This window comes from Dipodomys merriami, unplaced genomic scaffold, assembly GCF_024711535.1.
Source record: "Dipodomys merriami isolate MVZ:Mamm:240054 unplaced genomic scaffold, mDipMer1.0.p SCAF_508, whole genome shotgun sequence".
NCBI lineage: Eukaryota > Metazoa > Chordata > Mammalia > Rodentia > Heteromyidae > Dipodomys > Dipodomys merriami.
This window is the reverse complement of record NW_027206078.1, coordinates 632,593-659,670: the sequence shown is the minus strand read 5'-3', so window position 1 is coordinate 659,670 and position 27,078 is coordinate 632,593. Positions and strand designations below refer to the sequence as shown.

General features: G+C 58.6%; 2 protein-coding genes across 2 annotated transcripts; one reads left to right on the top strand and one right to left on the bottom strand.

Moving 5' to 3' along the window:
* Window positions 1-18,139: 18,139 nt before the first annotated feature.
* LOC138810743 (histone H2B type 3-B) lies at window positions 18,140-18,713 on the bottom strand. The gene has a single exon (XM_069997945.1). The coding sequence runs from the start codon at window positions 18,527-18,529 to the stop codon at window positions 18,149-18,151; it is 381 nt and encodes a 126-aa protein (XP_069854046.1). The 5' UTR covers window positions 18,530-18,713; the 3' UTR covers window positions 18,140-18,148.
* Window positions 18,488-20,792, top strand: LOC138810742 (histone H2A type 3). The gene has a single exon (XM_069997944.1). It carries the CDS (start codon window positions 18,840-18,842, stop codon window positions 19,230-19,232), a length of 393 nt encoding a protein of 130 aa, XP_069854045.1. The 5' UTR covers window positions 18,488-18,839; the 3' UTR covers window positions 19,233-20,792.
* Window positions 20,793-27,078: the final 6,286 nt, after the last annotated feature.

Sequence of the window (27,078 nt, the reverse complement as noted above, 5' to 3'; positions counted from 1 at the left end):
AGAATGGAATTGCTGGGTTCTTGAGTCACTGACTTTAAAATCTGGCAAAACCTGCCAGGTAACGCACTCGGCAGTAATGCTGAGAGAAGGCGTTTTGTATCTCTACCTTCCCGAGGCCACTCACTCCTACGAGCACGTCGTTTTTTGTTTCTCAAAGATCTAATAAATTGGAGCATCTCTCTCTGGGATTCTCGGCCTTTTGGCTTCTGCTTTAATTGAATGTCTGACTTCTTCCTCCTGTCCCTGTGATGGTATTAGGAAGAAAACGATGCCATCACAAGGACAAGGACTCACAAGTAAGATGAGCATCTTTACCAAAGGGCCCCCAGGGAGGCCCCTCAACCCTCCTACCACGTGAGGACACAATGAGAAGGGTCACCCGTGAACCGGGAAGCAGGCCTCAGCAGACACGTGATTTAGTGGAGAAGGTCAGTTCTTCCCATGGTGCAATGGGTGAGGACAAGGCTGGCCAGTTCCCGGGGGAGGGCTGACCGCTCTGCAGTGGGGAAGGGGAGGGCCAGGAGGGCTCTGAGCATGGGAAAGGGCCAGTGCTCTTCCACTGGAATCAGGTCCAAGGGGAGGTCAATGCCAGCTGCCAGCATAGGAAAATACTAAGGCCTCGCCACACTTCATCAGGCTACACATTTGAACCCTGGAAACAGCACGGTAGACTGTGGAGATCACTCCAGCAGCCAGCAGGCAGAGGCCTGGGATACACGCAGGGCCTTCTGGACCTGGCTGGAGTCACAGGGACAGGGCTCCTGAGTGCTCAACACACAGCTCCGAGCTACAGAGGTATTCACGAGGGCTTTCCCTAGCCCCTGTTGAGCTCCACAGGGCATGCCAATCACAGGTTCCAAGAAAACAGCCTCTGAGTCTGATGTACATCCCTTAGGTCTGCCGCGTGTAGAATGGCATAGAGCCGACTTAGAACTGACACAGACTTCTAACTTTGATCTCCAACCCACCTAAGACTTTCTGAGTTCGGAGGTCATATTTTGTCAGAAACACTCAGTGGGAAGCCAGAGCTGCCCCGCTTCCTGCCAGCTGCGTCTCTGTTCACGCCGTTCCTGGTCTGATGGCTGCAGCTCACCCTTGCCAGGCATAGGGAACTTCTCATCCTCTTAATACATCTGCCGGGGTCCCTCCTCTCCCGCTGTCCCCAAAGGATGCCTTGCTACCCCGTCTTGCCTGCAGTAGAGATTCTATTGGTGGGTCATCTAGAGACCCGACTCCTGAAGTCTCAATCATCCTAATCTCTGGCTGTGTTTGGAGGTGAGCCCACACCGTCCACTGACCACGGGGCCACGGGCAAGCGGCCACCACACCTGTCTCAGTGGTCCCAAGCAAAGACTCTTTACCATGCTTTAACAAGGCATCACTGAGAACTTTTTAACATTAACGCTGGAAATGGGCCAGAGGCAGGGTAAAAGACGAGGACAGAGACACCAAAGGAAGGGCATGAAGCACACGGGCTGGCGCAAACCCACTTTATTCAGCACTAAGACCCCGGACCACAGGGTGGGGGCAGGTCAGACTCAGTCCTCACTCAAGGCCAGGGGGGTCCTGGAGAAAACAGTCACCCACTGAGGTGTTATCCCTGAAACAGTGAGTCTAAACGTGCCTGCATCTGTGATCCCTGAACTCGTTTCTGACCACCTGTGCTGGACTTTCATCCCTTGGACTAGATAATCTACACACAACGATGCTGCAGGCAACCACACTACGGCTACATCACAAATTTTGTGAAATTCACTTACTGGAGAAAACATGAAGCGAGGAGAAGCCAAAGATACAGCAAGGTGACGCACAGAGTGGCGAGGGCTGGGGGGGGGGGGCAGTCCACCCTCCGGTGCTGGGAAAGAGCCCCTCCCCGAGGCAAGGAGGAGCAGAGACCACCCAGGCAGAGCCCCTCCCCGAGGCAAGGAGGAGCAGAGACCACCCAGGCAGAGCCCCTCCCCAGGCAAGGAGGAGCAGAGACCACCCAGGCAGAGCCCCTCCCCGAGGCAAGGAGGAGCAGAGACTACCCAGGCAGAGCCCCTCCCCGAGGCAAGGAGGAGCAGAGACCACCCAGGCAGAGCCCCTCCCCGAGGCAAGGAGGAGCAGAGACTACCCAGGCACAAGCCAGGAAGAAGGGGGCGGGCGGCCAGCGGAGGAGCTCTGAGCACACGGCAGAGCACGTCTTCAAAGGACGGGACGCCGCTGAGCACGGTGGAGAATGTTTCATTTTCTCTTCCCCAAAAGGCCAGGTTAAAACTGCATCCCAGTGCCCCCCGCATTTCACCTTTCCCAGTGCCTAATGTGACCTTGGCGGGCGTGCCCCAGATTTCCTACCCACGGAGGGAGGTCCCACAAGCAAGCCTTGGCCTGGGCACTACGGAAAGGCATGCAGTTTGGTTCTTTTGACACTGGTGACTACTAGGCCCTCAACAAAGACAATGCCGGGACCTCGGTGCACGGGTTCGAGGAAGGCTGGACACACTGGGGAGGGAGTCCTAGGACTAGCCTGGAATACATTCACACCTCAGGGAACATGGAAAACAACACTTTGCTGAGACGGAGAGCTACATGGATGACCAGAGGCAGGGGCACCTGCGACACTTCCTCCGGCCCTACGCGCTGTCGGTGCTGACGGAGATGAGCATCTGTCCAGTGTGGAGGGCGACGCTGGGCAGAGGCCAGGGGTGAGCATCTGTCCAGTGTGGAGGGCGACGCTGGGCAGAGGCCAGGGGTGCGGCGGGGCCGCTGCAGGCCGGCTGTAGAAGGCGGTCCTTCCTGGGCTCCACTGGGGACCCGCCTGCTGCTCAGCGTCATCACTGCAGGGGAGAAGAGACAGGAAGACAGAGACAAAGGCAGAAAGAGACAAATCAGACACAGAGACATACAGAAATAGGGGAGAAAGGGAAACAGACACACACAGAACCAGAGGCAGAGACAGACACACAGACATGGTGTGAGAGGGACATAAAGACAGTGAAAAGAAATAAAGACAGAGAGCAGCAAAGAGACAGTGAGACAGAGGGAGAGAGAGGTGGAGCTAGCTACGCCCTCGGCGTAACCGAGCCAGAATGCAGGCGACGGGGACCTGGGACGCGAACCCAGGCCTGTGCCCATGCTCAGGGCCGCACCGCAGGTGATGCGCGTGGGGGTGGGGCGCCTTGCAGACAGGGAGGTGCTGGTGTGTGTGGCGCGCACAGAGCCCTAACGAGCTGCCGCGCGTCTTGGGCCAAGGGCGGGGAGAGCTGCCCCCAGGAGGGGTCTGGTGTCTCCTGTCCTGAGGAGCCAGGCGGCGCTGGGCCCCGCGAGGGGCCCTCGCTCGGGGTTACGTAGTGACGTATCCCGTCCCAGGTGAAACCGGGAATACTCTGTAACTTCCTCACCTCAGAATCTGCTTGCAATGTCTGCCTCAACCACTCACCATTTCGAAATCCAGCCCCAGAGGCACGCAGGCCGCAGGCAGGCCGTGCTGTAGGGCCTCGTCCGACATGAGTCCCTACCCCAGACGTTTGCTTCCCGGTGGCGTGGCGTGCACCCTGCCCGCGGCCCCATACCTGCAGCAGCATGCTGAGGCCCAGGTTTCGGTGTTTCTTCTCCAGCTCTGACACAGCCTGAAGCAGGGACCGGAACCGCTCAGCAGGGTCGGCATGCTCATCGTCCGGGATGCCCTCATCCTTCTCAGCCTCTTGCAGAAAGTGCTCTTCCTCCTCAGCAAAGAAAGCCCGCAGCTTCTTATAATCAGTCAGGGCCTTCTTCCTGCGGTCCATCACATGTCCCTGCAGGGGAGGAAACAAAAAACCGTATCCTTGGGCCTTGCGGACACCCTGAACCACAGTCCCTACTACCACTGCTGTTAGTTGGGAAGAGACCCCTGTCTGCTTTCAAGAGTTATAAGCAATGTTCGGCAAGAAACGTACTCATCACTTTACTCATGTAACTGTAACCCCTCTGTACAGCATCTTTACGATAAAATAAAATTTAAAAGGGAAAAAAGAAAAATAAAGTTATGAGTTTGATAGCCCCAAAACATGGCCTGAGTATTCTAAAACAAAGGCCATTAAAACAAAAATAGTAGGTTTAGGAAGATCTGATCCTTGCTATTTCTTAAAGCAAGAATGAAACCCCTATGTGAAAGGTGCCCTCTTTTATGGTCCCTCAAGGTTTCTGGGCTGGAGCTTAGCCCTAGCGCGACAAGGCGAAGGTTGTGTGGCCTTTAAGAGCCTGAACTACCTCTGGAAAGAGTTAGGTCATCGGGAAGACCCTGGCTGATTCCCAAGAAGGTAAACTGTCAGAGAAAGATAAGGCTGGTCCCTAGGTCTCTGGTCTCCCAGTGTAGTCAACATATGCTACCAGAAGCTAGACAGATGGAGACACTGGACCCTGGACTTTCAGACTCCACAACTCCAAGGTAAGAAACCCACTTTCTTTATACAGTATTCAGTCTTGTGTGTTTTTGTTACAGCAACACAAACCAATGTATTCCTGCTTGTACCAAAAGAGTTGATGTTCTTATCACTGAGGAGAGAAGTAAGGCTGATTCTGCATAGACCTTGTCGAAATAACTGTCTTCTGTGCTTCCTGACATAACTTAGTTGTTTTTCAAATATATTTGCTTTTTTATTTCCAGCAACAGGGTGTGAGCTTAGGGCTGACCTCTAACTCAGCTTTTTTGCTCTCAGCTAGCATTCCACCGCTGGAGCTACACCAGGCTGGGTTTTTGGTTGGGTAATTGGAGATGTCTCTCAGACTTTTCTGCCTAGGTTGGCTTTGAATCAAACCTTCAAATCTCAGCCTTCTGAGTAGCTGGGATTATAGCATGCGACACCAGCAGTCAGCTCAGCACACAATTCTTTGCCCAATTCAGTATACAATGATTGGAATGTAACTGCATCTTTGGGTCTATTTTCTCATAAGGACTTGTGTGCCACATAAACTAGAGCTAATGAACAAGTACTGTTTTCCTGTTAATCTACTTTATACCAACTCAATTTTCAACCCAGACAAGGGCCCTAGAAGAGGAAGTTTTGTCTTGTTTCCCTTAGAGTGTCAAAAAAAAAAAAAAAAAAAACCAGTACATGGTAGAAATGATTCAAGTGGTAGAGCACTTGCCTAATTAGCTTGGCAAATTCAAACCCCAGTACTGTCGCTTCCCCACCCCCCACAAACGTACTACAAAGCACTATGTATAAAAGAGTTAGCATTGCAGTCCCCCAATATAAAATGTGAAGATCCCTGCCCACTTTTGGTTAGATTCTATTTGGGGAAAAGCCCATAAGCACACTAGAAAAATACCATGGCGTCCAAAAGCTCCTATTCCAGTCAACCAGGGTGGGGGGTACCCTGTTTTGCTGCCTGGTCTGTTTGCTGCAACCCCCCACACTTGCCTTCCACACAGCGGCGGCTGACTCGGCCTGGCCGTGCAGGTCCCGCGCGTCATTCAGGTCCTTCCTCATGATCTCCACCGACCCTTTGTTCTCCTGGGAGAAAAGCTGGTTACCGAGGGGGAAGATCGGAGCACAAAGCCCAGCAGAAGCCCCGATGCCCCTAGCTGGGCATCTGTGTGGCATCTCACCTGTCAATCCATAAACAACCCCAAAGTGAACAGTCTCTGCTTCCCACTGCCACCGTGCAAAAGGGGGGGGAGGAAGGGGGGCTGCGGGCGGGCCAGGCAGCACGGTGCCCTGGAGGGGTCCCGGGGAGCGTCCCGGTCTCAGGACAAAGCGAGGCAGCTCTTCCCACACTGGCCCCTTCCGCATCACCTCTGCCCGCCGCGCCCGGTCCGCTCCCACTCCCCGGCCCGTGGGTCCCTGCGCCCCGGGGAGGAGCCCCGCGAGGGTGGCCCGCCGACCCCATCCGGCGGGGGGCAGCCCAGACGCGGCGCCCCGAGGTCCCGCGCCGGGGCCAGGCCAGGCCCCGAGCCGGGCGGCCACTCCCTCCGTTCCTCCCTCCCGCGGGCAGACGCGGGAGCCTCTGTCCTGTCACCGTGGACCCGGCCGGACTCGGGGGTTGTTTCTGCCCAACAGCAGGTGCTACAGAGAAGGGCCTGGGGAGCTCGGCGGGGAAGGGCTGGGGCTGGGAGGCGGGGGCCGGGCGCGGGGGCGCGGGAGGCGGGGGCCGGCGGGGAGGCGGGGGCCGGGCGCGGGGGCCCGGGAGGCGGGGGCCGGGCGCGGGGGCCCGGGAGGTGGAGGCCGGCGGGGGCCGGCGGGGCCCGGGGGCCGCGGGGAGGCGGGGGCCGGGCGTTGGGGCCCGGGAGGCGGGGGCCGGGCGTTGGGGCCCGGGAGGCGGGGGCCGGGCGTTGGGGCCCGGGAGGCGGGGGCCGGCGGGGCCCGGGGGCCGCGGGGAGGCGGGGGCCGGGCGCGGGGGCCCGGGAGGCGGGGGCCGGGCGTTGGGGCCCGGGAGGCGGGGGCCGGCGGGGCCCGGGGGCCGCGGGGAGGCGGGGGCCGGGCGCGGGGGCCCGGGAGGCGGGGGCCGGGCGTTGGGGCCCGGGAGGCGGGGGCCGGGCGTTGGGGCCCGGGAGGCGGGGGCCGGCGGGGCCCGGGGGCCGCGGGGAGGCGGGGGCCGGGCGTTGGGGCCCGGGAGGCGGGGGCCGGCGGGGCCCGGGCCTACCTTGCCGCGCAGCGCCTTCCTCCAGCGCGGCTCCCACTCCGGCGGCTCCGGGCCCGAGGCCATGCGGCAGGCGGCGCACAGCGGGTCCCCGTCGGCGCGGCACAGCAGCTGCAGCGCCGCCTCGCTGGCCGGGCCATCGCGCGCCGGGGCGGCGGCCGCCTCCTCCAGGGCCAGCAGGCGGCGGCTGAGCGGCGGGCGGCCCGGCTCCACGGCGCGCTGCCAGCAGTCGTCGGCGCACTCGGGGCACGGGAAGGGCCCGTCCTCCTCCGCCCAGAAGCGCACCACGCACGACCGGCAGAAGCGGTGGCCGCAGTCGGCGCGCACGGGCTCGCGGGGCGCGCGCTGGCACAGGGCGCAGGCGGCCTCGGCGGGGCCGGCGGGGAGCGCCAGGGCTGCGGGCGGCGGGGCGGCGGCGGCGGGGCGGGAAGGACGCCGGGGAGCCGGCGGGCCGGGGCGAGCGCTCGGGACGGCTCGCTGCGCGCCGGGGCCGGGGCCGGGACCGGGACGACGTCGGCGACGTCGCCTACGCCAACGCCGGAAGCGCGTGAGCAGGGCGGGGTCCCGGCCTCCGAGCGCGCTTCCGGTCCAGTCCTGCCGGCGGCGCGCCTCCCCTCCGGGGTCCTGGAAGCCGTGAGCCGCGGGCGCTGGCGGCTCTGCCGGCGGGCGTCTCTTCCTCACGGGGAGATCCTACCGGAGATCGCTTTACGCGCACGGCTCTCACACCGGGGGACGCAGCATTCTAGTCATTTGGAGAGCCACCGTCTGGGGGTCGTTCTTTGTGAGCTGCTAGGACCTGAGCGTCGTCTCCTTGGGACACGTCCGCGCGGGGCGGGGCTGCGTCCGCGCGGGGCGGGGCTGCGTCCGCGTGGGGTGGGGCTGCGTCCGCGCGGGGCGGGGCCAGCAGGACCTCGCGGGGCGGGGCTGCGTCCGCGCGGGGCGGGGCCAGCAGGACCTCGCGGGGCGGGGCCGCGTCCGCGCGGGGCGGGGCTGCGTCCGCGTGGGGTGGGGCCAGCAGGACCTCGCGGGGCGGGGCCACGTCCGCGCGGGGCGGGGCCAGCAGGACCGCGCGGGGCGGGGCCAGCAGGACCGCGCGGGGCGGGGCCAGCAGGACCTCGCGGGGCGGGGCTGCGGCCGCGCGGGGCGGGGCCAGCAGGACCGCGCGGGGCGGGGCCAGCAGGACCGCGCGGGAGTCCCCTCCACGCGCCGCGCCCCCGGCTCCTGCGCTGCCCCTGCAGCCCGCGTCCCCGTCGGGCCTTTCCCGCCTGCGGCCTCCCCGCGAGTCCCTGTTCTGCGCAGATCCACCTCGCGTGCCCGGCTCCTTGCGGGCGAGCTGTGTGAGAGACCTGCGCTCCCGGGGTGGGCACCGCCAGGTGTACGCGTCTGCGCGCGCGCCGGCCGGCCGGACCTCCCCTTCCCCTCCCCCGGGGACGCGCGCCGGCCGGACCCCCTCCCTCCCCTCCCCCGGGGACGCGCGCCGGCCGGACCCCCCCTTCCCCTCCCCCGGGGACGCGCGCCGGCCGGCCGGCGTCCTGAGGACTTTCCCGCCCAGGCTGGCGTCAGATCTCAACCCGCAGATCTCAGCCTCCTGAGGAAGGAGAATTATCGGCTTGAGTCGGGTGCCCCGGCCGTGACCCGTGCACACGCGCGTGCGCACGCGCGGCCACCGCTCCGGGCCCTGAGCTCCAGCTGCGCTGGAAGGTGCGCGTCCCGCGAGCGCGAGCTGGCCGGGCTCCGTGCCGCCGCCTGTCATCCCGGGCTGGGGGGAGCGTCCAGAGCCTGCGGCGCCTTCACCCTCCGAGCCGCAGCCAGGCAAGCCTTCCCCAGGCAAGACCAGCGTCTGTCTGTCTGTCTGTCTGCAACACGCCTCCCTTTCATCGCCATGCATTCATGCGTTGGTGCTCACAAAGGGGGTTCTGCCATTTCCACCCCTGCGTGCGACTTCGTCGTTCCACGTTCGTGTTCACACAGGCTGCTCCTGACCATGCTCCTCCTCCTACACAGCCTCGCCCACTGGCACCCACCTTCCAAGGTACGTCTTTTTCCTTCCCAACCTCCTGTCGTCGGCAGCTTTCACTGAGATTCTTTATTCTGGTTTCATAGATAGGTGTGATGCCTTTTCTGATTGTTCACACTCTATCATTCTTTTTCCCTTATCCTCATAAATAACACAATATATGCAAAAGGGAAAGGTTTGTCTACTATGGGGCTAAGATGTGGAGATAGGAGAACAAGTCTTGGATCCACCTCTCTGAGCTTAGGGTCTTTGAGTTACTTATAGGGGGTGTCTGAGGCAGGGTAAAGGTTTTTGGAGTAATCAGTGATCTACACACATGCAGTCAGTCTTCATGGCTCTTCATAGACTGTATGTACAGAAATACAGTGTTAGCATCCTGAGGTAGAAATTTCAGCCTCCGAATGGCAAACGATTACTGATTGGATACTTGCAGGCCCAAATAAAGAGTCAGTACTTTCTACAGAGCTGGTCTTCAAGTCCTTGAAAAATAACCTAGTCAAGTGTTCCTATCATAACCCATACATCACAGATGTCATCTACAGCAAAGCCAGTGGGAAGTTAAGAATATATCACTCAGCTGCATGGACTCCAAAACCAGTGGGGTGGGCGGGTGGGTGTGTGCACCAGTCCTGGGGCTTGAACTCAGGGCCTGGGTGCTGAGCGACTCTCCACTCCCCAAAGCTAGCACTCCAGCCATCTGAGCCATAGCTCCAGTTCCAGCTTTTTGGAGATTAATTGGAGATAAGTCTTAGAGTTTCCTGCCTAGGCTAGTTTCAAACCTTGATCCTCCGATCTCAGCCTCCTGAGTAGCTAGGATTACAGGCGTGAACTACCAGAACCCAGCTCAAAATCAATGTCCTTTAAGTTCTGTACAAGCAAATGATGCTAGAGGGTTTATTCAGATTTTTCCCTTGGTTTAAAAGTCAAGTATAAAACACAAATGGATTGATTGCATCCATTCCCATCTGTGTCATACCTAAATAAAAAAGCACAAATGAGATTTCTAGGAAACCCAATCCATGCCTCGACTAGTGTGGGACCCTTCGGTGGTGGGTGGCGCCTCTGCCTTGGGAATGGTGTCTGCAGAGGTGGGAATCCGTCTCCTCAGGCGTGGCCCCTCCTGAGCCTTCCCAGCCCCAGATCTTCAGGGTTGGCTCACACTCAGGCAGTTGTCTCCGGAGGCCCACTCGCCTTCGCTGGAAACAGCCCCCTCTTCTAGATGTCTGGGCTCAATCAGATCGAGTGTCAGGCGGCCACCGCAGGCGTTGCCAAGGACTGCTGGAAGATAAATAAATAAGGCCAAGCAGAAGAGCCTGATGGTTGGGTGGCCCAACTCCTGCCTGTGTCTGGGGTCAGCACCCGCCTGGGCTCCCGGGGTTCGCTTGCAGAGATCCACGGGACGGTCAGAAGCCGGCGTGGTCCATCTCCATGCTGATACCACAGTGCCAAAGACCTGGCAACATCGAGGGAGAGGGACTCATTTGGGCTCATGGCTTCCAAGAAGGGGATGCATCTGGCCACGGCTTTCTTGCAACAGAGTTCCAGGGCACAGCAGTGTCCCGTGGGGAGAGAGGCGGCTTACCTGGTTCTGGAGTCCACAGTCCTGGGGCAGGGGCTGGGGGCAGGGCTGGGGCCGGGGGCAGGGCTGGGGTGGGGCTGGGGACAGGGCTGGAATTGGGGCCGGGGGCAGGGCTGGAGTTGGGGCTGGGGACAGGGCTGGAGACAGGCCCCTGGCCGGGGCTGCAAGGTGGACACTCGTGTTCTCCACCATGGCGGTGTTTGGTCAGTATGAACAGCCTGAGTGAATTTTGGAAGAACTTGGCTTCTTGGCCCGCCCTTCCTAGAAAGGAGCGAGTCCTGCTCATGCAGACCGCCGGCCCGGGCATGACCTTGTCCCTGCACCGCGCACTGTCCCCGGGGCCGCGAGGGACAGTAGGGGGACGGCTTTCGGCTTGTTTTTGTTGTTGTTACTGTTTTGTGTTTTTTTAAGAAATTTAATCACTTGAACCTCTTTTTTTTCTGTCTGTCCTGGCGCTGCCCTGGGCTGCTTTGTGCTCAAGGCGAGCACTCTACCTCTTGAGCCACAGGGCCACTTGCTGCTTTTTCTGAGTTTATTGGAGTCTCATGAACTTTTCTACGCAGGCTGGCTTCAAACCATGATCCTCAGATCTCAGCCTCCTGAGTCGCTAGGATTACAGGCGTGAGCCACCAGCGCCCAGCTACTTGAACCTCTTTTAAGTGACTCCTAAACACAACCATCTACCCTCTGTATCTAAGTGGAGGCCATGGCTTCTGGGCTTGCTTTTACCCCTTCTCCTTCCACTCCCTCCCTCCCTCCCTTCCTTCTCTCCCATTCTCTCTTTCTCATAAGGAAAACTTCCTTTGCCCTATAGCATTTCATCAGTCCATCCAACAGACTGGCTTTGTTATTCCAAGTAACAAATGGTGAGCTGAGTAACAAATGGATTGATGGCTGAGTTGGATGGTTCAGCATGTACCTGACATGTGAAGGCCCTAAGTTTCATCCTCAGCACCACAAGGAAACAAGTACCCATCAGAGGGACTTGGTAATGACAGAAATTGTGTATGACCGCAAGCTATAGAACATTCAAAGAGACTGAGGTGAACAAAAGTTTTGAAACACTCCAATGAGGAAGAATATATATTTTTAAACAATGATGACCATGATTTGAAGCTGATCGGACAGCAACTGGGCAGATGTCTTTGTGGAGGATGGGGAAAGGGGGCAGAATGCTTGGGATTGAATGAGGGTCCCCTGAAAGTTAAGCACAACCCCTCTATCACTTTTGTGTAAGATTGTGGTGAACTGTGAGCTTGCACTTCTGATAGTCGTTCATGACTGATTCTATCAATCAAGCATGCATAAGAACACTTCCTTAACAACTTCCCAGTTTGTTGTTATTGTTAGTGTTGACACAAATAACTCAATTTTTATGCTGGCAACTTTCATGTGTCTTTTATACTTTATAAAATATCAAGGTTTATGGCATTAACACTACAGACTAAAACATAAAACAGTAAGGTTTTACTCAGGACCATGACCGTAGGTGTAGACCACGTCAGTGTGGTCTTGCAGTGGGGATAGCCGGGGCTCCACTGGGAACACAGCGTGGACAGGTGGGAATCCACTGCCGGCACAGCCAGACATCACCTGGGCATGAGAGGAAAATTGATGAGGAAACTGGTGACATCTTACAGGGTTCCGCTGACTTACCAGGATTTCTTGTGAAGACGATTTTGCCGTGGACCCACACAAGTGGGCCTAGAAGGTGGTTCAGGAGCCTGGACAAAGTTTGAACAAGCAGAAACCCTCATATACCCTGAACGCTGTTATAAGAGTTAAATTGACTTAAACATCTGGGAACTGGGTTACCTGGCCTAAGTGAGCACCCTAAAATATTTGTTAAGTTAACCGCATGTTTCAGGAGGAACTACATCATGGAGGGGCTTTTCTAAGGGATAGGACTGGGGTTATTAAACTGGGATTGCTGAACTGCTGGCTATGCAGCAGAGGCGTGCTTAAAAGTTTACAGAAAAGCCATTTATGTCCTTTTTTTCCTGGAAAACGATCCAATTTGAAGAGGAAAAAACATCCTGCAAGATGGTGAATTTACAAGAATATTTTGAGGGAGGTTTGAGAAGAGTTGGCTTTGGAAATTCAGGTTTTTCTACAGATTACATCTAAAATGAACTCTGAGCCACCCCCTAGAGAGACCTGAGAGCCAGCAGGCCTGGTCTCCTGGTGAGCCATTTCGGTGCGATGGTCAGCACAGCGGTTCTTAGCTCAGTGTGCTGTACACCAGATGCCACTGATGCAGAGGAGGAATAAGCAGATTCACCACAGGTCCTAAATAGTTTCTAAAATACATGGAAATCATACAGCTGAATTTCATTTATTATCCCAGGGCAAGCAGGTGCATCTCTAATCCAGATCTGGGAGTCAGTTAAACTGGAAGAACAATATAGATCTGTTTAATAACCCCTCATCATAAAAGTAAGCTTGTCATAAATTTGTTCTACAAAATATGAGAAAATAGAATACATACAAGAAATGAAGGCATGCTATAATCCATCTAGAACAGAATTCACTAATTCGATTTTCTTTGTCAGAATTGGATTTATACTGCTGATTTACGCATTTATTCATTCAAGGAATAGCTGAGTGTCCATTACATGCTGTAAAGAAAAGAGGCTTTCAGACATAAAGGTAGGGGTTGGAAAAACAGCGAAACGTCTTCAGAGCTGGTTGGATCAGCAGAGAAGGTACAGCTAGGTGTTGTCCATGGAGAGAGTTGTCTTTTGAGAAGGTTAAGAAAATAGGAAAAACCTCTTCTGTCTTTGTACAGATGTTCAAAGAAGTGTTTGCATTGACGAGGGCCAGTAACAAAAGGGCAGGGGTCCAGGGTGGGGGGCTCGGGAGAGGCAGGAGGGCGTTGTTGGGAAGCCTTTTGTCCCGGGAGCAGGAAGGGCTGGCTTGCAGGGGTGAGTGGTAACGCTGTGGCGCCCAGGGAGACGCGTTCTGAGCCTTGTACTTAATATTGTTTCACCTAAGGGTCTCTTGTTAAATAGCTTAAAAATGCTAGTGATTTCATTATGTTCCACCGTGAGCGTGAGCCGTGGCCTATCTCAGAATCCTCCAGTACCGGCTGGTCAGGCCTCTCATTTCTCATTATTACCAGCTCTGTGGATGAAGCACGATCTTTGTTTGCAGCCTGGTTATTTCCTTTGTAGACGGACACATAGCAGAGATTTCTAGATCAAAGAAGACACCGCAAAGCCCCGTGAGCACTGCGGGCCCGCCGCTTCCCCACGCAGAGGCGGCGATGCGCAAAGCCTCGGTGCGCACCGCGGGCTTGCTGCTTCCCGCAGTCAGAGGCGGCGATGCGCAAAGGCGATGCGCAAAGCCCCGTGCGCACTGCGGGCCCGCCGCTTCCCCACGCAGAGGCGGCGATGCGCAAAGCCTCGGTGCGCACCGCGGGCTCGCTGCTTCCCGCAGTCAGAGGCGGCGATGCGCAAAGGCGATGCGCAAAGCCCCGTGCGCACCGCGGGCTCGCTGCTTCCCGCAGTCAGAGGCGGCGATGCGCAAAGGCGATGCGCAAAGCCCCGTGCGCACCGCGGGCTCGCCTCGTCCCGCAGTCAGAGGCGGCGATGCGCAAAGCCCCGTGCGCTCTGCGGGCTCGCTGCTTCCCGCAGTCAGAGGCGGCGATGCGCAAAGCCCCGTGCGCTCTGCGGGCTCGCTGCTTCCCGCAGTCAGAGGCGGCGATGCGCAAAGCCCTGTGCGCACCACGGGCTCACTGCTTCCCGCAGTCAGAGGCGGCGATGCGCAAAGCCCCGTGCGCACTGCGGGCTCGCCTCGTCCCGCAGTCAGAGGCGGCGATGCGCAAAGCCCCGTGCGCACCGCGGGCCCGCCGCTTCCCCACGCAGAGGCGGCGATGCGCTTTCCGGCACGCGTGGCTGCGTCCGCATCTCCTTTAGTGTCCGTGTTAACCTGCATTTAAAGCGTTGGTGACCTCCGCGTGGCGCACGTCTCTCTTCCATATTCTTAGGCCACTCTGGAAATTTCCTCTCACTGACGTGCGAGGGCTGCGTGTTAACAACGCGGGTCTTTTGCTCTTCTCCTCACACGACGCCCCTCTGCTCCCCGTTGCTTCCCTTTGTGTCCGTATCTTTTGGAGGTACTTTTTCTGTGTATTGTTGGAGGACACTTTGAGGCTCCCTCCTCTTTCTGAGGGCTGAGTCCCCGCCCGCCCTTAACCAATTTTAAGCTTCACCAGGCCGCAGCAGGCAGAGCTGGACCGACGGACAGCGACTGACGCAGGGCGTGCTCGCTTCCCAAGCGCTGCGCGGGCACCTGCGGGGAGGGGGGGCGATGCCCGCAGACAGGGGCGGCGCGGGCGGGGGGGGGCGATGCCCGCAGACAGGGGCGGCGCGGGCGGGGGGGGGCGATGCCCGCAGACAGGGGCGGCGCGGGCGGGGGGGGGGCGATGCCCGCAGACAGGGGCGGCGCGGGCGGGGGGGGGCGATGCCCGCAGACAGGGGCGGCGCGGGCGGGGGGGGGGCCGGGCCCGGGGGGGGGCGATGCCCGCAGACAGGGGCGGCGCGGTGGGGAGGCCGGGCGCCCGCGGGAGTCCAGCTCCAGACGCAGCGGCGCGTCGCCCGCGGAACTCCACGGGGAGGAAGGACAGACTCCCGCAGGGAGACGCGCAGGCAGCGGCCCGAGCCTGGGACGTCCTCCGCTTCCCTTCCGGACGCTTCTGACCCGGGCTGTGGCCTCGGCCGGGGCCGCTGCTCCGGGGAGGAAAGAGGGGGCCGGTCCCCGGCGGTCACGGCGGGACGCGGACAGCCGCCGCCCCGGAGGCCGCACCCGGCCGCCCCGCCGCGGCCTCCCGGCCTCCCGGCCCCTTTGGTCGAGAGCGAACCGTAACACGTCCGCATCCTGTTTCCCAGCGAGCCGGGCGACGCGCTCCGAATCCGCCACAAATGCGTGGCCTGGGGCGGGGGCGGGGTAAATGCCTCGGCCAGTTCGGCCTCTCCGCTAAGCGGGCATCAAGCGCCTCTCCCCGCCTAACGAGCGAACGAGTCCGCGAATCCGCCCCAGAACCGAAGCCCGCGGTCCGAGGTGGCGCCGGACGCCCCTCCCTCCGCGCCGCGTCCCGGCAGGCGGCCCCGGCCGGGCGCCTCCGCCTTCAAACAAAGGGTTTCTGCCAGCACGCCCGGTCCAGGCGCCGGCCCGGCGAGGCGCGCTCGGATTGGCTGGGCGGCGGTCCAATCGCAAGAGGATGCTCGCATCTCCTATTTACATACCTAGTCCCGGAGGAGAGCGTCCAATCAAAGACTACGAATTTCAAACCCTCATTTGAATATAGAGCTGAGAAGCAGCCCTTCCTCGGCGGTGCCGCGGTTCGCGCGCGGCTGGTGCGGGCGCTGTCTCCGGCTCCGGAGCCCTCCCGCTCCGGGCCGGCCCCAAGAAGGGGTCCAAGAAGGCCGTCACCAAGGCGCAGAAGAAGGACGGCAAGAAGCGCAAGCGCGGCTGCAAGGAGAGCTACGCCATCTACTTGTGCAAGGTGCTGAAGCAGGTGCACCCCGACACGGGTCGCGCCTGGCGCTACAGCAAGCGCTCGACCATCACGTCGCGAGGTGCAGACGGCCGGGCGCCTGCTGCTGCCCGGGGAGCTGGCCCAGCGCGCCGTGTCCGAGGGCACCAAGGCCGGCGCCACGGACCCCAGCTCCGCGGCCACGCAGGCGCTCGAGCGCGCGGCCCGGGTCGCTGGTGCGGTGCGTTTGGAGCAGCACCGGATCCCGCGTCCGGCGGGGCGGGGTCTCCACTTAACTCCCCGGTCCCCCCACCCGCGTCTCTGTCCAGTGTGCGTGCGTGAGCGAGCGGCGCCGCTCCTCCCCACACCCGCGGCCTCTCTCCCCACAGTGTGTGCGTGCGCGCGCGTGTGGGCAGCGACGCCGGGCCCGCGGCCTGGGCGCCGATCGCCCACGGACGGCGCGGCCGGGCCTCGCACCAACCCGGGAAACGGAGTCAGGGAGGCGGGAGGGGGACGCGGGCCCCGGGTGGCGCCCTTCGTCTCAGGCCGAGCGGCTCCGCCCCCGCCCGGGGCCTCGATGGCACGGGCCACGGCCGGCGGCTCCCGCGTCCGTCCGTCCGTCCGTCCGGTACACTGGAATGGGAGCCGGGACGCAGCTGTTCCTTCCGTCGCGGCCTCCGGGTCATGGCCCAGAAGCCAGCGGGCTGTGCACCGTCCAGAGCCGCCCACGGTGAGACGGCAGCGGGGTCCGGGCCCGTCGCTAACTAAAGCCGCCATCTCACGCCCCCCCCCCATCTGGGCGCCGCCGCCAGGGCTGCGCGCACGGCGCAGGCGCGCACGGCCGGCCGCGGAGGTCACACAGGCGCGCTTTCCACTGCGACCCCGCGCGGCCCGTGCCAAGCCAGCTGAGCGCTCAATCCGCTCTCCTGCTCCCCCTCAGTGGACAAGTGCGGCTGCAGTTCGCGCCTGAGTCCATCTCCAGGCACACTACGTGGAGCCGACGATCGCCACAGCCCGCTGGATGGCTGGCGGGACCGACGTCTCCGGAATTGATTTCTAGACATGCAGAAGCAAAAGAGAATAAGCGAATTATAAAATTTCCTTTTCCAATGATTCACTTAAATTTGACGCAAGAGCACTGGAAATTGACCTGGCGTTCCTCCTCCTGAGAAGACAGGAACCCTCCAGAACCCTTGCTTCTGAATGCTGATTCTACTTGATGCCTGAAAATACCAAGCCTTCCCGGGAGAAACCTGAAGAGTAGACAGCTTTTATCCTGTCTGTCTGTCTCTCTCTGGGTCAGTGGTGGACTTGAACTCAGGGCCTGGGTGCTGTCCCCGAGCTCTTTGGCTCAAGGCTAGCGCTACCACGTTGAGCCACTTCTGGTTTTCTGGTGGCACCGTCTATATAAGAAGCTAGTTTCAAAAACGCATCTGTGTGGAATTCACATAAACCTGGGTTTGTCTGTCATCGTCTTCATGCACACAAATATCGAAACATTTCCGTTACCCTTACTGTGTGCCAAATATAGTCAATACAAAACGGCTTCTTAATGACCTGCATGTTCCCAGATGGAAAGGGGGAGGGACCCAGCAAAAGGACTCCTGTGCTCACCTGCAGCGTTTTGGAAACGTTGCTCTGCACGGTGTAAGCCACCAGAAGTGATTTACTGCACCCAGCCGCCGTGACGCAAGGCCACTGCTAAAGACACGGAGGAAATGCAGAGCCGGCGCCGGAGGCCCGCTCGGCTGCAATCCCCGCCACCCGGGAGGCCGGGCCAGCTGGCCTGCGCTCACATCCCCAGCGCCAAGGAGCTGGAGACGGCGCTGTGCCTCAGCCTTCAACGGAGGTCGGAGACGGTGCTCAGGCCCTGAGTTCCAGTCCCAGGACCAGCACCAGAAAAACAAATCCCTGCCAGGGAATATCTAGAACGAAGTGAAAATGGAGCCCTGGGAGAGGGTTTGAAAACAAGGTGCAGCCGTCACAGACGGGGCCCCGGCCGTGCCTCTCGGGGCCCGGCTCGCTTTGTTCCGGGCTGGCTTCCGGCGCCGTGGCCCGGCTGCGCCCCGCTGCCCCGGGGTCCGAGCGCCTGCGCCAGGTGCGGGCGGCCGCGAGGCCCAAACCCCCACCCGGCCCGAGAAAAGCAAAGGAGCCCCGTTGGCCGGGACGGGGCTGGGCACCGGCGACGTCCCGGCTGGTGCTCTGCCGCGCGAACCGCGCCGCCGCCACTGGGCGTTCAGGACCGTGGGGAGGACGGGGCGGGCGGCACGGGGCCCCGGGGCGGGGCGCAGCCGCGGGCTCCCCGGCCCCCAGGCCGCCCTTCCGTGCACGGGAGCCGACCCCGCCTCTGGCGCCCGCACAGGACGCGGGGTTCGCGGCCCGTGCGGGTCGCGGTGCGGGCGGCCCCAGGCCCGGCTGCACGCTCCTTTCTGAGCTTGGAGGTGGCTCTGAAAAGAGCCGTTGGGGCGGCGCCGCCTCACTTGGAGCTGGTGTACTTGGTGACGGCCTTGGTGCCCTCGGACACGGCGTGCTTGGCCAGCTCCCCGGGCAGCAGCAGGCGCACGGCCGTCTGCACCTCGCGCGAGGTGATGGTCGAGCGCTTGTTGTAGTGCGCCAGACGCGAGGCCTCGCCGGCGATGCGCTCGAAGATGTCGTTCACGAACGAGTTCATGATGCCCATGGCCTTGGACGAGATGCCGGTGTCGGGGTGCACCTGCTTCAGCACCTTGTACACGTAGATGGAGTAGCTCTCCTTGCGGCCGCGCTTGCGCTTCTTGCCGTCCTTCTTCTGCGCCTTGGTGACCGCCTTCTTGGACCCCTTCTTGGGGGCCGGAGCCGACTTGGAGGGATCTGGCATGGTGGTCAGTCTCGGGAGGTCTACGCGCAGCGGCCGCGCTAACTCTACTTATGTGCTCCGTATTCAAATGAAGGATCGCACAGCGTGCCTCTAGTATTGGATGAAAGGTCGCGTTACGTCACCCGCGGGAAAGGCATATGCAAATTAGGAGCTGCCGGGTTCCTTTTGTGATTGGTTCCTGGAACCATCCAATCCGAAGGCGCCGTCCAGCCTACCTCTGGACGACATATAAGGACTGGCCGGGGCCGCACGCGCGCTCTCCTCCGCGCGGCTGTTGGTTCGCTCCGAGTCCGGCGCCTGGGCGTTGAGGATGTCTGGCCGCGGCAAGCAGGGAGGGAAGGCGCGCGCCAAGGCCAAGTCGCGCTCGTCGCGCGCGGGCCTGCAGTTCCCCGTGGGCCGCGTGCACCGGCTGCTCCGCAAGGGCAACTACTCGGAGCGCGTGGGCGCCGGCGCGCCGGTGTACCTGGCGGCCGTGCTCGAGTACCTGACGGCCGAGATCCTGGAGCTGGCGGGCAACGCGGCGCGCGACAACAAGAAGACGCGCATCATCCCGCGCCACCTGCAGCTGGCCATCCGCAACGACGAGGAGCTCAACAAGCTGCTGGGCCGCGTGACCATCGCGCAGGGCGGCGTGCTGCCCAACATCCAGGCCGTGCTGCTGCCCAAGAAGACCGAGAGCCACCACAAGGCCAAGGGCAAGTGAGTCCCCGCGCCGGCCCCGCGCGGCCCCCAACGGCTCTTTTCAGAGCCACCCACCGCCTCCGAGAAAGAGCGACACTGCGCGGGCGGGCGGGTCCCCGGGGCGGGCGGGCGCCTGCGGCCCCCGGGAGGCCGCGGCCGGCGGCAGCGGGTGCGGGACTTACATAACACGTTACACAACGCCCTGTGCGGCGCACGTCATGCTCGGGCCCGAGCTCCGCAGACGCCATCGGGAGCCAGCGACGCTGCTGCGGTGGAGAACGTCCCGGTGCCCCGACCACACGGCACCGACCCGGAGGACTCCCTGTGCGCGCACGCGCACGCACGCATGCGCACGATGTGCGGCGTGCAAGTGGCACCACTTGACCGAAACCCAACTGCGAGCGCGGGCCCCGGTGAAGCGCGTGCAGGGCCCGCCCGGGCAGCCACCCCGTCGCCGAGCCCTTCGGTGACTTGAGGCGCTTTCCTTGGGCTGGGTGTCGACGTTTCAGGGTATCACACGAAGAAACATTCAATGCAGTGTGAGAGGACTGCTGAGGAGAACCTTCCCATTTCCACCTCCAAGGCCAAGCTGTCAACACGCAGCCACCACCCTGGGGACATTTGCTTTTTAAATTAAGAATTATGAAGATGCCCTGGCGATGCATAGCCAGCGGATGTTAGAGAACGTAGATTCAGAATGTTTCTGTTCCAGAAAGTTCCACCCGGGGAACGCTGGTGTAAAGCTTGTCATTTGTTGGGTTGCGTTTGTCAGGAATGGGGTGAAGGACAAACAGCTAGCCGCCTCTGTAAGCCAATGTTGGTTGGATTTCTGGCTAGGGAACAAAGCGGCTCTTCCAGCCAGTCCACTCCTAGGTGTGAGCCTCCCAGATACTCAACTGGTAATTGACTTAGATTGTGTTTTCTAAATCAATGAAATGCTGTTTCATTGTACAGTGTTACGTGAACCATAATACTAAGAGAAGTGAACCAGACCCTAAATTACATATGATACATGGAATGTCCAGAATAGGCCAATTCTGAGACAAAGCAGATTAATTATTGTTCAGAGCTGGAAGAGGGGGGAAGTATCAGGTGCAAGATTTTTCTCTTGCGATGGAACTAACCAGAAGTGATAGTTATACAATACTGCAAATGTGCTAAATGCCATGAATTATTAACTTTCATATGGTTTACCATGTGTCATGTGAAATTTGTTTCAATTCTTTTTTTTTTTTTTAAATCTAAGCCTGGAAGTGAATGTGGACAAGTAAGTTAGTGAAAATGAAAATACAGACCAAGGAAGATAGAAGGGGTGGGGACAGGGTAGACTGGAGATCTGGAAGGACAGTGATCTATTCCAAGGCTGCCTAGGACATCATCACTGGCTTTCCTAAGATAGGAGGTGGAGCAAAAGCCTGACTGGCTCTGGGTCGCTATCCCAGCTCCAAACGGCCAGGCCACTTAAGGCTCTCCACAGGGCTTGGCTCGCTTGTGTATCCCTGGCACATGCTTGTATGGGGCTGCTCTCTGTGAGATGTTTATTGAGCACAAGAAATAAACTGAATTCCAGAAAAAGTGCAAACCGAGTCAGCTTCAGAGATAACCCTCACCGGTGATTTTCTGCTCTGGCTTTGGTGATTCTTCCACCTCTGTCTTAGTGTACGCCTGTCCCCTGTCTTAGTGTACGCCTGTCCCACCCCTTCCTCCCACATAGAGTTTGTTTCTGCTCTGCTAGGTCATTTCTTACAGGCTTACCCACACATTCATAAATTAAAAACAGAACGACCATAGGACCCATCTATTTCACTCCTGGTATAAATGAAAGGAAAAGCAATGAGTTTAAAGAAGATACACCCACACTCTCATGATCACTTTGACACCATTCAAAACAGATCCAGAATCAACCTAAGTGTCTATCAAGGACACTTAAATGGATTGGAAATGTTGGCGGTGGTGGTGTTTTTTTTGCTGGCCCTGGGGCTTGAACTCTGGACTTGAGCACTGTCCCTGGGCTTTTTGCTCAAGACTCGTGTTCTACCACTTCAGCCATAGTGCCACTTCCAGCTTTTTCTGTGATTAATTGGAGCTAAGAATTTCATGGACTTTCCTGCCCCAAATGGCTTCAAACTGTGATCCTGAGATCTCAGCCTCCTGAGTAGCTAGGGTTACAGTGAGCCACTAGGTGCCTAGCCAAAAAAAAAAAAAATACAATTTTTAATTATAACTAGCTATAATTGAGCTCTAAAGAATTAGTTACAATTGAACTCTAAAAAGAATGAGGGCCAGGTATGGTAGCATATAGCTGTAATGCCAGCTAAGAGGAGGATAACAGTCTAAGACTAGCCTGGGCAAAGTCTGGATACTGTAAAAAGCAAACAAAAAAGCATGGCTTAAGTGATAGAATGTTTGCCCAGCAAGCACAAGACCCTGGGTTCTATCCTCAGTACCACAAAAGAGAGGGGCCTGGGGGGTGGGAGGAGCAAGCAGGCAAGCTAGGTGAACAGATAAGACTTCCAGCAGGCCGGAGAAACATTTGCAAACCATATGGTTGACAAAGGCCTAGAACCTAAAGCAAGTGCAACTCTTACAACTTCACAATAACAAGCACATGCATTATGTCTTTTTCTGAGTGTCCACAGTTGTTTTTGGCTTGTGTGTGTCATGGGTCTTGGACTCATGGCCCCGGCGCTGTCCCTCAGCTTTTTTGCTCAAGGCTAGCTAGCACTCTACCTCTGAGCCACAGCTCTGCTCCTGGGCGTTAAGTGGTTAATTGGAGCTAAGAGTCTCACTGACCTTCCTGCTCAGGTTGGCTTCAAACCTTGATTCTCAGATCTTGGCCTCTTGAGTAGCTAGGATTAGAGATGTGAGCGGCCAGTGCCTGGCTTTGTCCAGAGGTTTTTTTTTTGTTGTTTTTTTTTTTTTGTTGTTGTTGTTGTTTTTTAATTGTAAAGGAGAGGCAGAAGTCAGGTGACATGTTTATTTCTTTTTCAACAATGTCAACTTTCCCTTGTTTTCTCCCAGTTTATCCCTCGACTCCTCTCCCCTACAAGCTGGCAGCTCATTTTCAACAGTGTCTAGTGAATATCACTGCAGCATTTGTTTGCCCTTTATCCCACCATTTCTGTGGCCCCTTAGCCTTCCCCAAACAGATCAACTTACATACAGACAAAAGATACAGAAAGAAAAAACAGCCACAAAGGGGGGGAGGGGGGGAAACAAAAGCAAAATAACAAAAAAGCCCGCTATTTCCTTTTCTTGGAGCTCATCTGGATAAGTGATCATATACAGAGCTCCTGAGCCTCTGGGCCTCTCCTTTGCTCTTTGGTCTTACTCTGTGGATGTTTAAAGTTCCGTTTGATTTATATCATGTCCAAGTGTAATTTTGTATTTTAGCATCCACTGTGTTTACCTGTAGATTTTAGGCACATTCTAATTACCACAAATGAGGGAAACTTACAACCTATGCTTCTTTGGATCTGGTGTACTTCACTTAGCTTTTCGAAGTCTCTCCATTTCCTCATGAATGATGGAGCATCATTCTTTCTGATGGAAGCATAGACTTCTCACCACCATGTCAGTGCCCAAGAAGCAGTACACATGGGCCTCAGGGTAGAGGATGAGAGGCTCAGAATACTCTGGAGGTGGTGAGCAAATACATCGCAATTGGGCTCTACACTAAGGCATGTTAAATCTGCAGGAGACATTTAATATACAAGATTACTACATATAGGAGAAAGAAACGAAATATTCATGATCACAACATACACTAAATTTGTTATATTGCTTAGTATTTATAATACAGGTAAACAAAAAGCACTTGCTATTAATACTTGGTATTAAGTATCACTCAATATTCAAGAGACACTGAATATTCAGGATAAGAGGCACTAGACATCACGGTTACCAAATATGTAAGAAGTTCTCAATGTTCAAGATCATTAAGTACACAGGAAACACTAAATATCCAGAATCTACAGCAGCATGGCGCACATGAAGTATTTGTTCCCTGATTGATAGCTTAATTCTGCCACTGGCTGGGGAGGCCTGCGCCAGTCCACCTGTCCTTTCGGCACGGCCCAGGACGTCTGTCCCTGTCCACAGAACCACAGCTGTGAGCCACAGGCCCAGCTGTACCCGTTTACTGCCGAGCCAATGCACTTAAGAACATCATCCAGCTGCTGACGGCCAGAATCCTTGCTTCTGATGCACTTGGATGAAATTGTGGGAAAGGATGCTTTGTGTGTGATATATTCACCACGTGCGCGTTTTCAAAAATCTCACATTTCTGGCCTAAGGAGCTTTATCTGTTTGGTTCCAAAGCGCTTGAAAACAGATCACCTCTGGTTACATCGAGGAACCCTGCAGGGGCTGGACCTATCACTCTCAGAAAAAGCCTGCTTTTGTTATTGTGACTTCATCCATGTACTTGTGCTTTTTCACAGCATTATTGAGGTATATTAAATATGTGCATAAGCACACACATAGATATTCAAGTTGTACAGTGTGATTTGGGGAAGGGACAGAGTTGGGAATCAAACTCAGGGCCTTGTGCTCTAACACTGTTACAACCTCAGCCTGCAGAGTGATGTTGTGATACATGTTTTTCCAGGCTCAGTCTGTGATAATCACCATTCTACTCTCTTTCCACAAATTAGACCTGTTTAGTTTTCACATATGAATGAGAGCAGAAAGTATTTCTTGTCTCGTTTTGGTGGCTCATGTTTGTAATCCTAGCTCTCAGAAGGCTGAGGTCTGAGGTCAGAAATTTTGAAATTTGGCAACACAATGGTTTAACCTGAAGCACATAATGCTAAGTAAGGCAGGGTTCAAAAGCTAAATTGTGTGTGTGTGTGTGTGTGTGTGTGTGTGTGTGTCTGTCTGTCTGTCTGTCTGTCTGTCTGTCTGTCTGGGGCCCCAACTCAGGGCCTGGGCACTGTCCCTGAGCTTCTTTGCTCAAGGCTGACACTCTTTCACTTGAGCCCCAGTCCCACTTCCAGCTTTTCTGGTGGGTAGCCGGAGTTCCTGGACTTCCTGCCCTGGCTGGCTCTGAGCTGTAATGTGCAGATCTCAGTCTCCTGAGTAGCCAGGAATGAGCCGCCAATGCCTGGCTTACATGTGGTATTCTGTTTTGTTTCTCCATGGTCCTGATTTGTAACTCGGTAGACCTTGTTATTTCCTAGCATAAGTGTATTTTTGGTTGAAGTATTTGGACTTTCTGTCCTTGATGCCTGAACTAACTTCGGAATAGCTTTAGAGCAGTAGTAAAGGTGAACGGTCATCTTTTGTTATAATGTCGGGGCTTCGGCCTCTGACAGTGCTTGTGTGCTCCCTGCCCCCCACCCCCCACTCCTCTGCCTGCCCCTCCCCTCCCCTCCCGGCCCCTCCCCTCCCCTCCCCCTTGTCCGCCCCTCCATCCCCTCCCCTCCCTCTTGCCTGCCCCCCCCTCCCCTCCCCTCCCCTCCCGGCCCCTCCCCTCCCCTCCCCCTTGTCCGCCCCTCCCTCCCCTCCCCTCCCCTCCCTCTTGCCTGCCCCCCCCTCTGCCTTCCCCTCCCCTCCCGGCCCCTCCCCTCCCCTCCCCCTTGTCCGCCCCTCCATCCCCTCCCCTCCCTCTTGCCTGCCCCTCCCCTCCCCTGCTTTCTCTCCTAAGGCAGGAAGGCAGCCTCCAGAAAACTAACATTTCTCCTCCCCTAGGTAGGTCACAGAAACTGAAAATATCCTCTTTGTCCCACTTTCCTGTCTTGGAGCTGGCTGTGTCTGATAATAGCTCACAAGCCCCACGTTTTAGAAGAGTCCTGCCACATACCCGGAGGAGAGCGCGCCGACAGGCCTGGAGGGCGACGCAGGCAGGCCTTCCCGAGTCTCCCACCCCCTCTGTCACCTGTCGGTGGGTCATAGCTTGTGTCCAATCACATTTACACAGCTGTCCACGCGGTCAGTGCGCTACGAGCGCTTCTGAGGATGAAGCTGCGGAGGCTCCCAGGAAAGCGGAGTCCACGCGCCCGGGGTGCACCAGCACCACCGGGAAAGAAGCCGCGCGTGGCCTTCTACACCCGCTCCTGGGTTCGTCTTATTTTATCCTTCAAAGTCACATTTATACTAAACTGACGGGTTTGTGTATTACCTGTGCCTGTGCCAAGCGCCGACCCGGCTGCCGTCCTCGCCACTCAGGAGGCATGAAGATGGCAGGCTCTTACCTCCAATTAGCACCACGAAGGCCAGGAGAGGAGCGGTGGCTCCAGGGGTGGAGCCCCGGCCTTGAGCACGAAAGCTAAAAAGCATCACAGCCGGGTGTCCGCGCCTCGTCCCCATCAAACGAGCGGCCTTCAAGCAGAACCAACCCCAAGGCTCAGCCCGCTGGAGGTGGGCCGCGCCGCCGTCCCCGCGATCCCGCGCCAGGCGCCTCGCCGCCGTCCCCGCGATCCCGCGCGCACCGGGGCCGCGCCGCCGTCCCCGCGATCCCGCGCCAGGCGCCGCGCCGCCGTCCCCGCGATCCCGCGCCCGGGGCCGCGCCGCCGTCCCCGCGATCCCGCGCGCACCGGGGTCGCGCCGCCGTCCCCGCGATCCCGCGCCCCCGGGGCCGCGCCGCCGTCCCCGCGATCCCGCGCCCGGGGCCGCGCCGCCGTCCCCGCGATCCCGCGCCAGGCGCCTCGCCACCGTCCCCGCGATCCCGCGCCAGGCGCCGCCGTCCCCGCGATCCCGCGCCAGGCGCCGCGCCGCCGTCCCCGCGATCCCGCGTCCCCGGGGCCGCGCCGCCGTCCCGCGATCCCGCGCGCACCGGGGTCGTTTGATCAGTCGGAGGCTCCTCGCAGCCCCGATGGTAGCGAATTCCTTTGGGGCCCGAAAAGCTTGTTTTCCTTTCATTTCTTTGTTCTTGTTGGTCGTGGGCCTTGAACTCTGGGCCTGGGCGCTGTCCCTCAGCTCTTCAGCTCAAGGCGAGCGCTCTACCACTGGAGCCACAGCGCCACTTCGGTTTTCTAGTGGTTTATTGGAGATAGGAGTCTCACGGTCTCTCCTGCCCCGGCTGGCTTTGAACCGCGATCCTCAGATCTCAGCCTCCTGAGTAGCCAGGGTGACAGGCGGGAGCCACGGGCGCCCGGCTTGTTTTCTGGCTTGTTTTCTTTTACTTTCCAGGGAAACTGACTTCACACCCTCGCACGAGGGAGCCGCCAGCGTCCGGCCCCCGAACGCCGGGTCCTCCGTCGTCTCCTGTGAAGACGTGACCGCGGGGCGTTGGGAAGAGGAGCTCTGAGAGAATTGTGGTTCCGAAAGACACAGGGTGCGGCCCGCGCCGCCGGCCACGCACGGTCACACACGGCCGCGCACGGTCACGCACGGCCACGCGCGGCCACGCACGGTCACGCACGGCCACGCACGGCCGCCCCTAGCCGCGGCGGAGCCCAACCTGGTAGAGGCAGCTAGGAGAGGCAGGCGGCAGGGCGGAGCACCCGCGGGCCAATTAGAGTACAGCCTGCCGGCACGCCTCCGGGAAGCTAACCAATAGGGACGCGGCAGGCGCTATGGAAGCCAGCACGCCTGCGGGGAGGCAGCCAATAGGGACGCGGCAGGCGCTATGGAAGCCAGCACGCCTGCGGGGAGCCAGCCAATAGGGACGCGGCAGGCGCTGAGATAGCGGAACCCGCGGAGGACGATCCCAGGCTAAGCAGGCACCTGGCTTTGCAGCTGTTGACCCGAAGGCTCTGTCCAGAGCCACCCACTGGATCCCCAAAAGTAGCTGTCGCAATTTAGGGTTCTGAGCTTTAGGGGGCGGCCCAGGAAGATCACGGGAGGCGCCGGAAAAGCCTGCTCTCTGGGAAGCCCGCGGCCCGTCCCAGGCAGCTTGCGTGGGTTTGTATTTCACCGGTAAGACG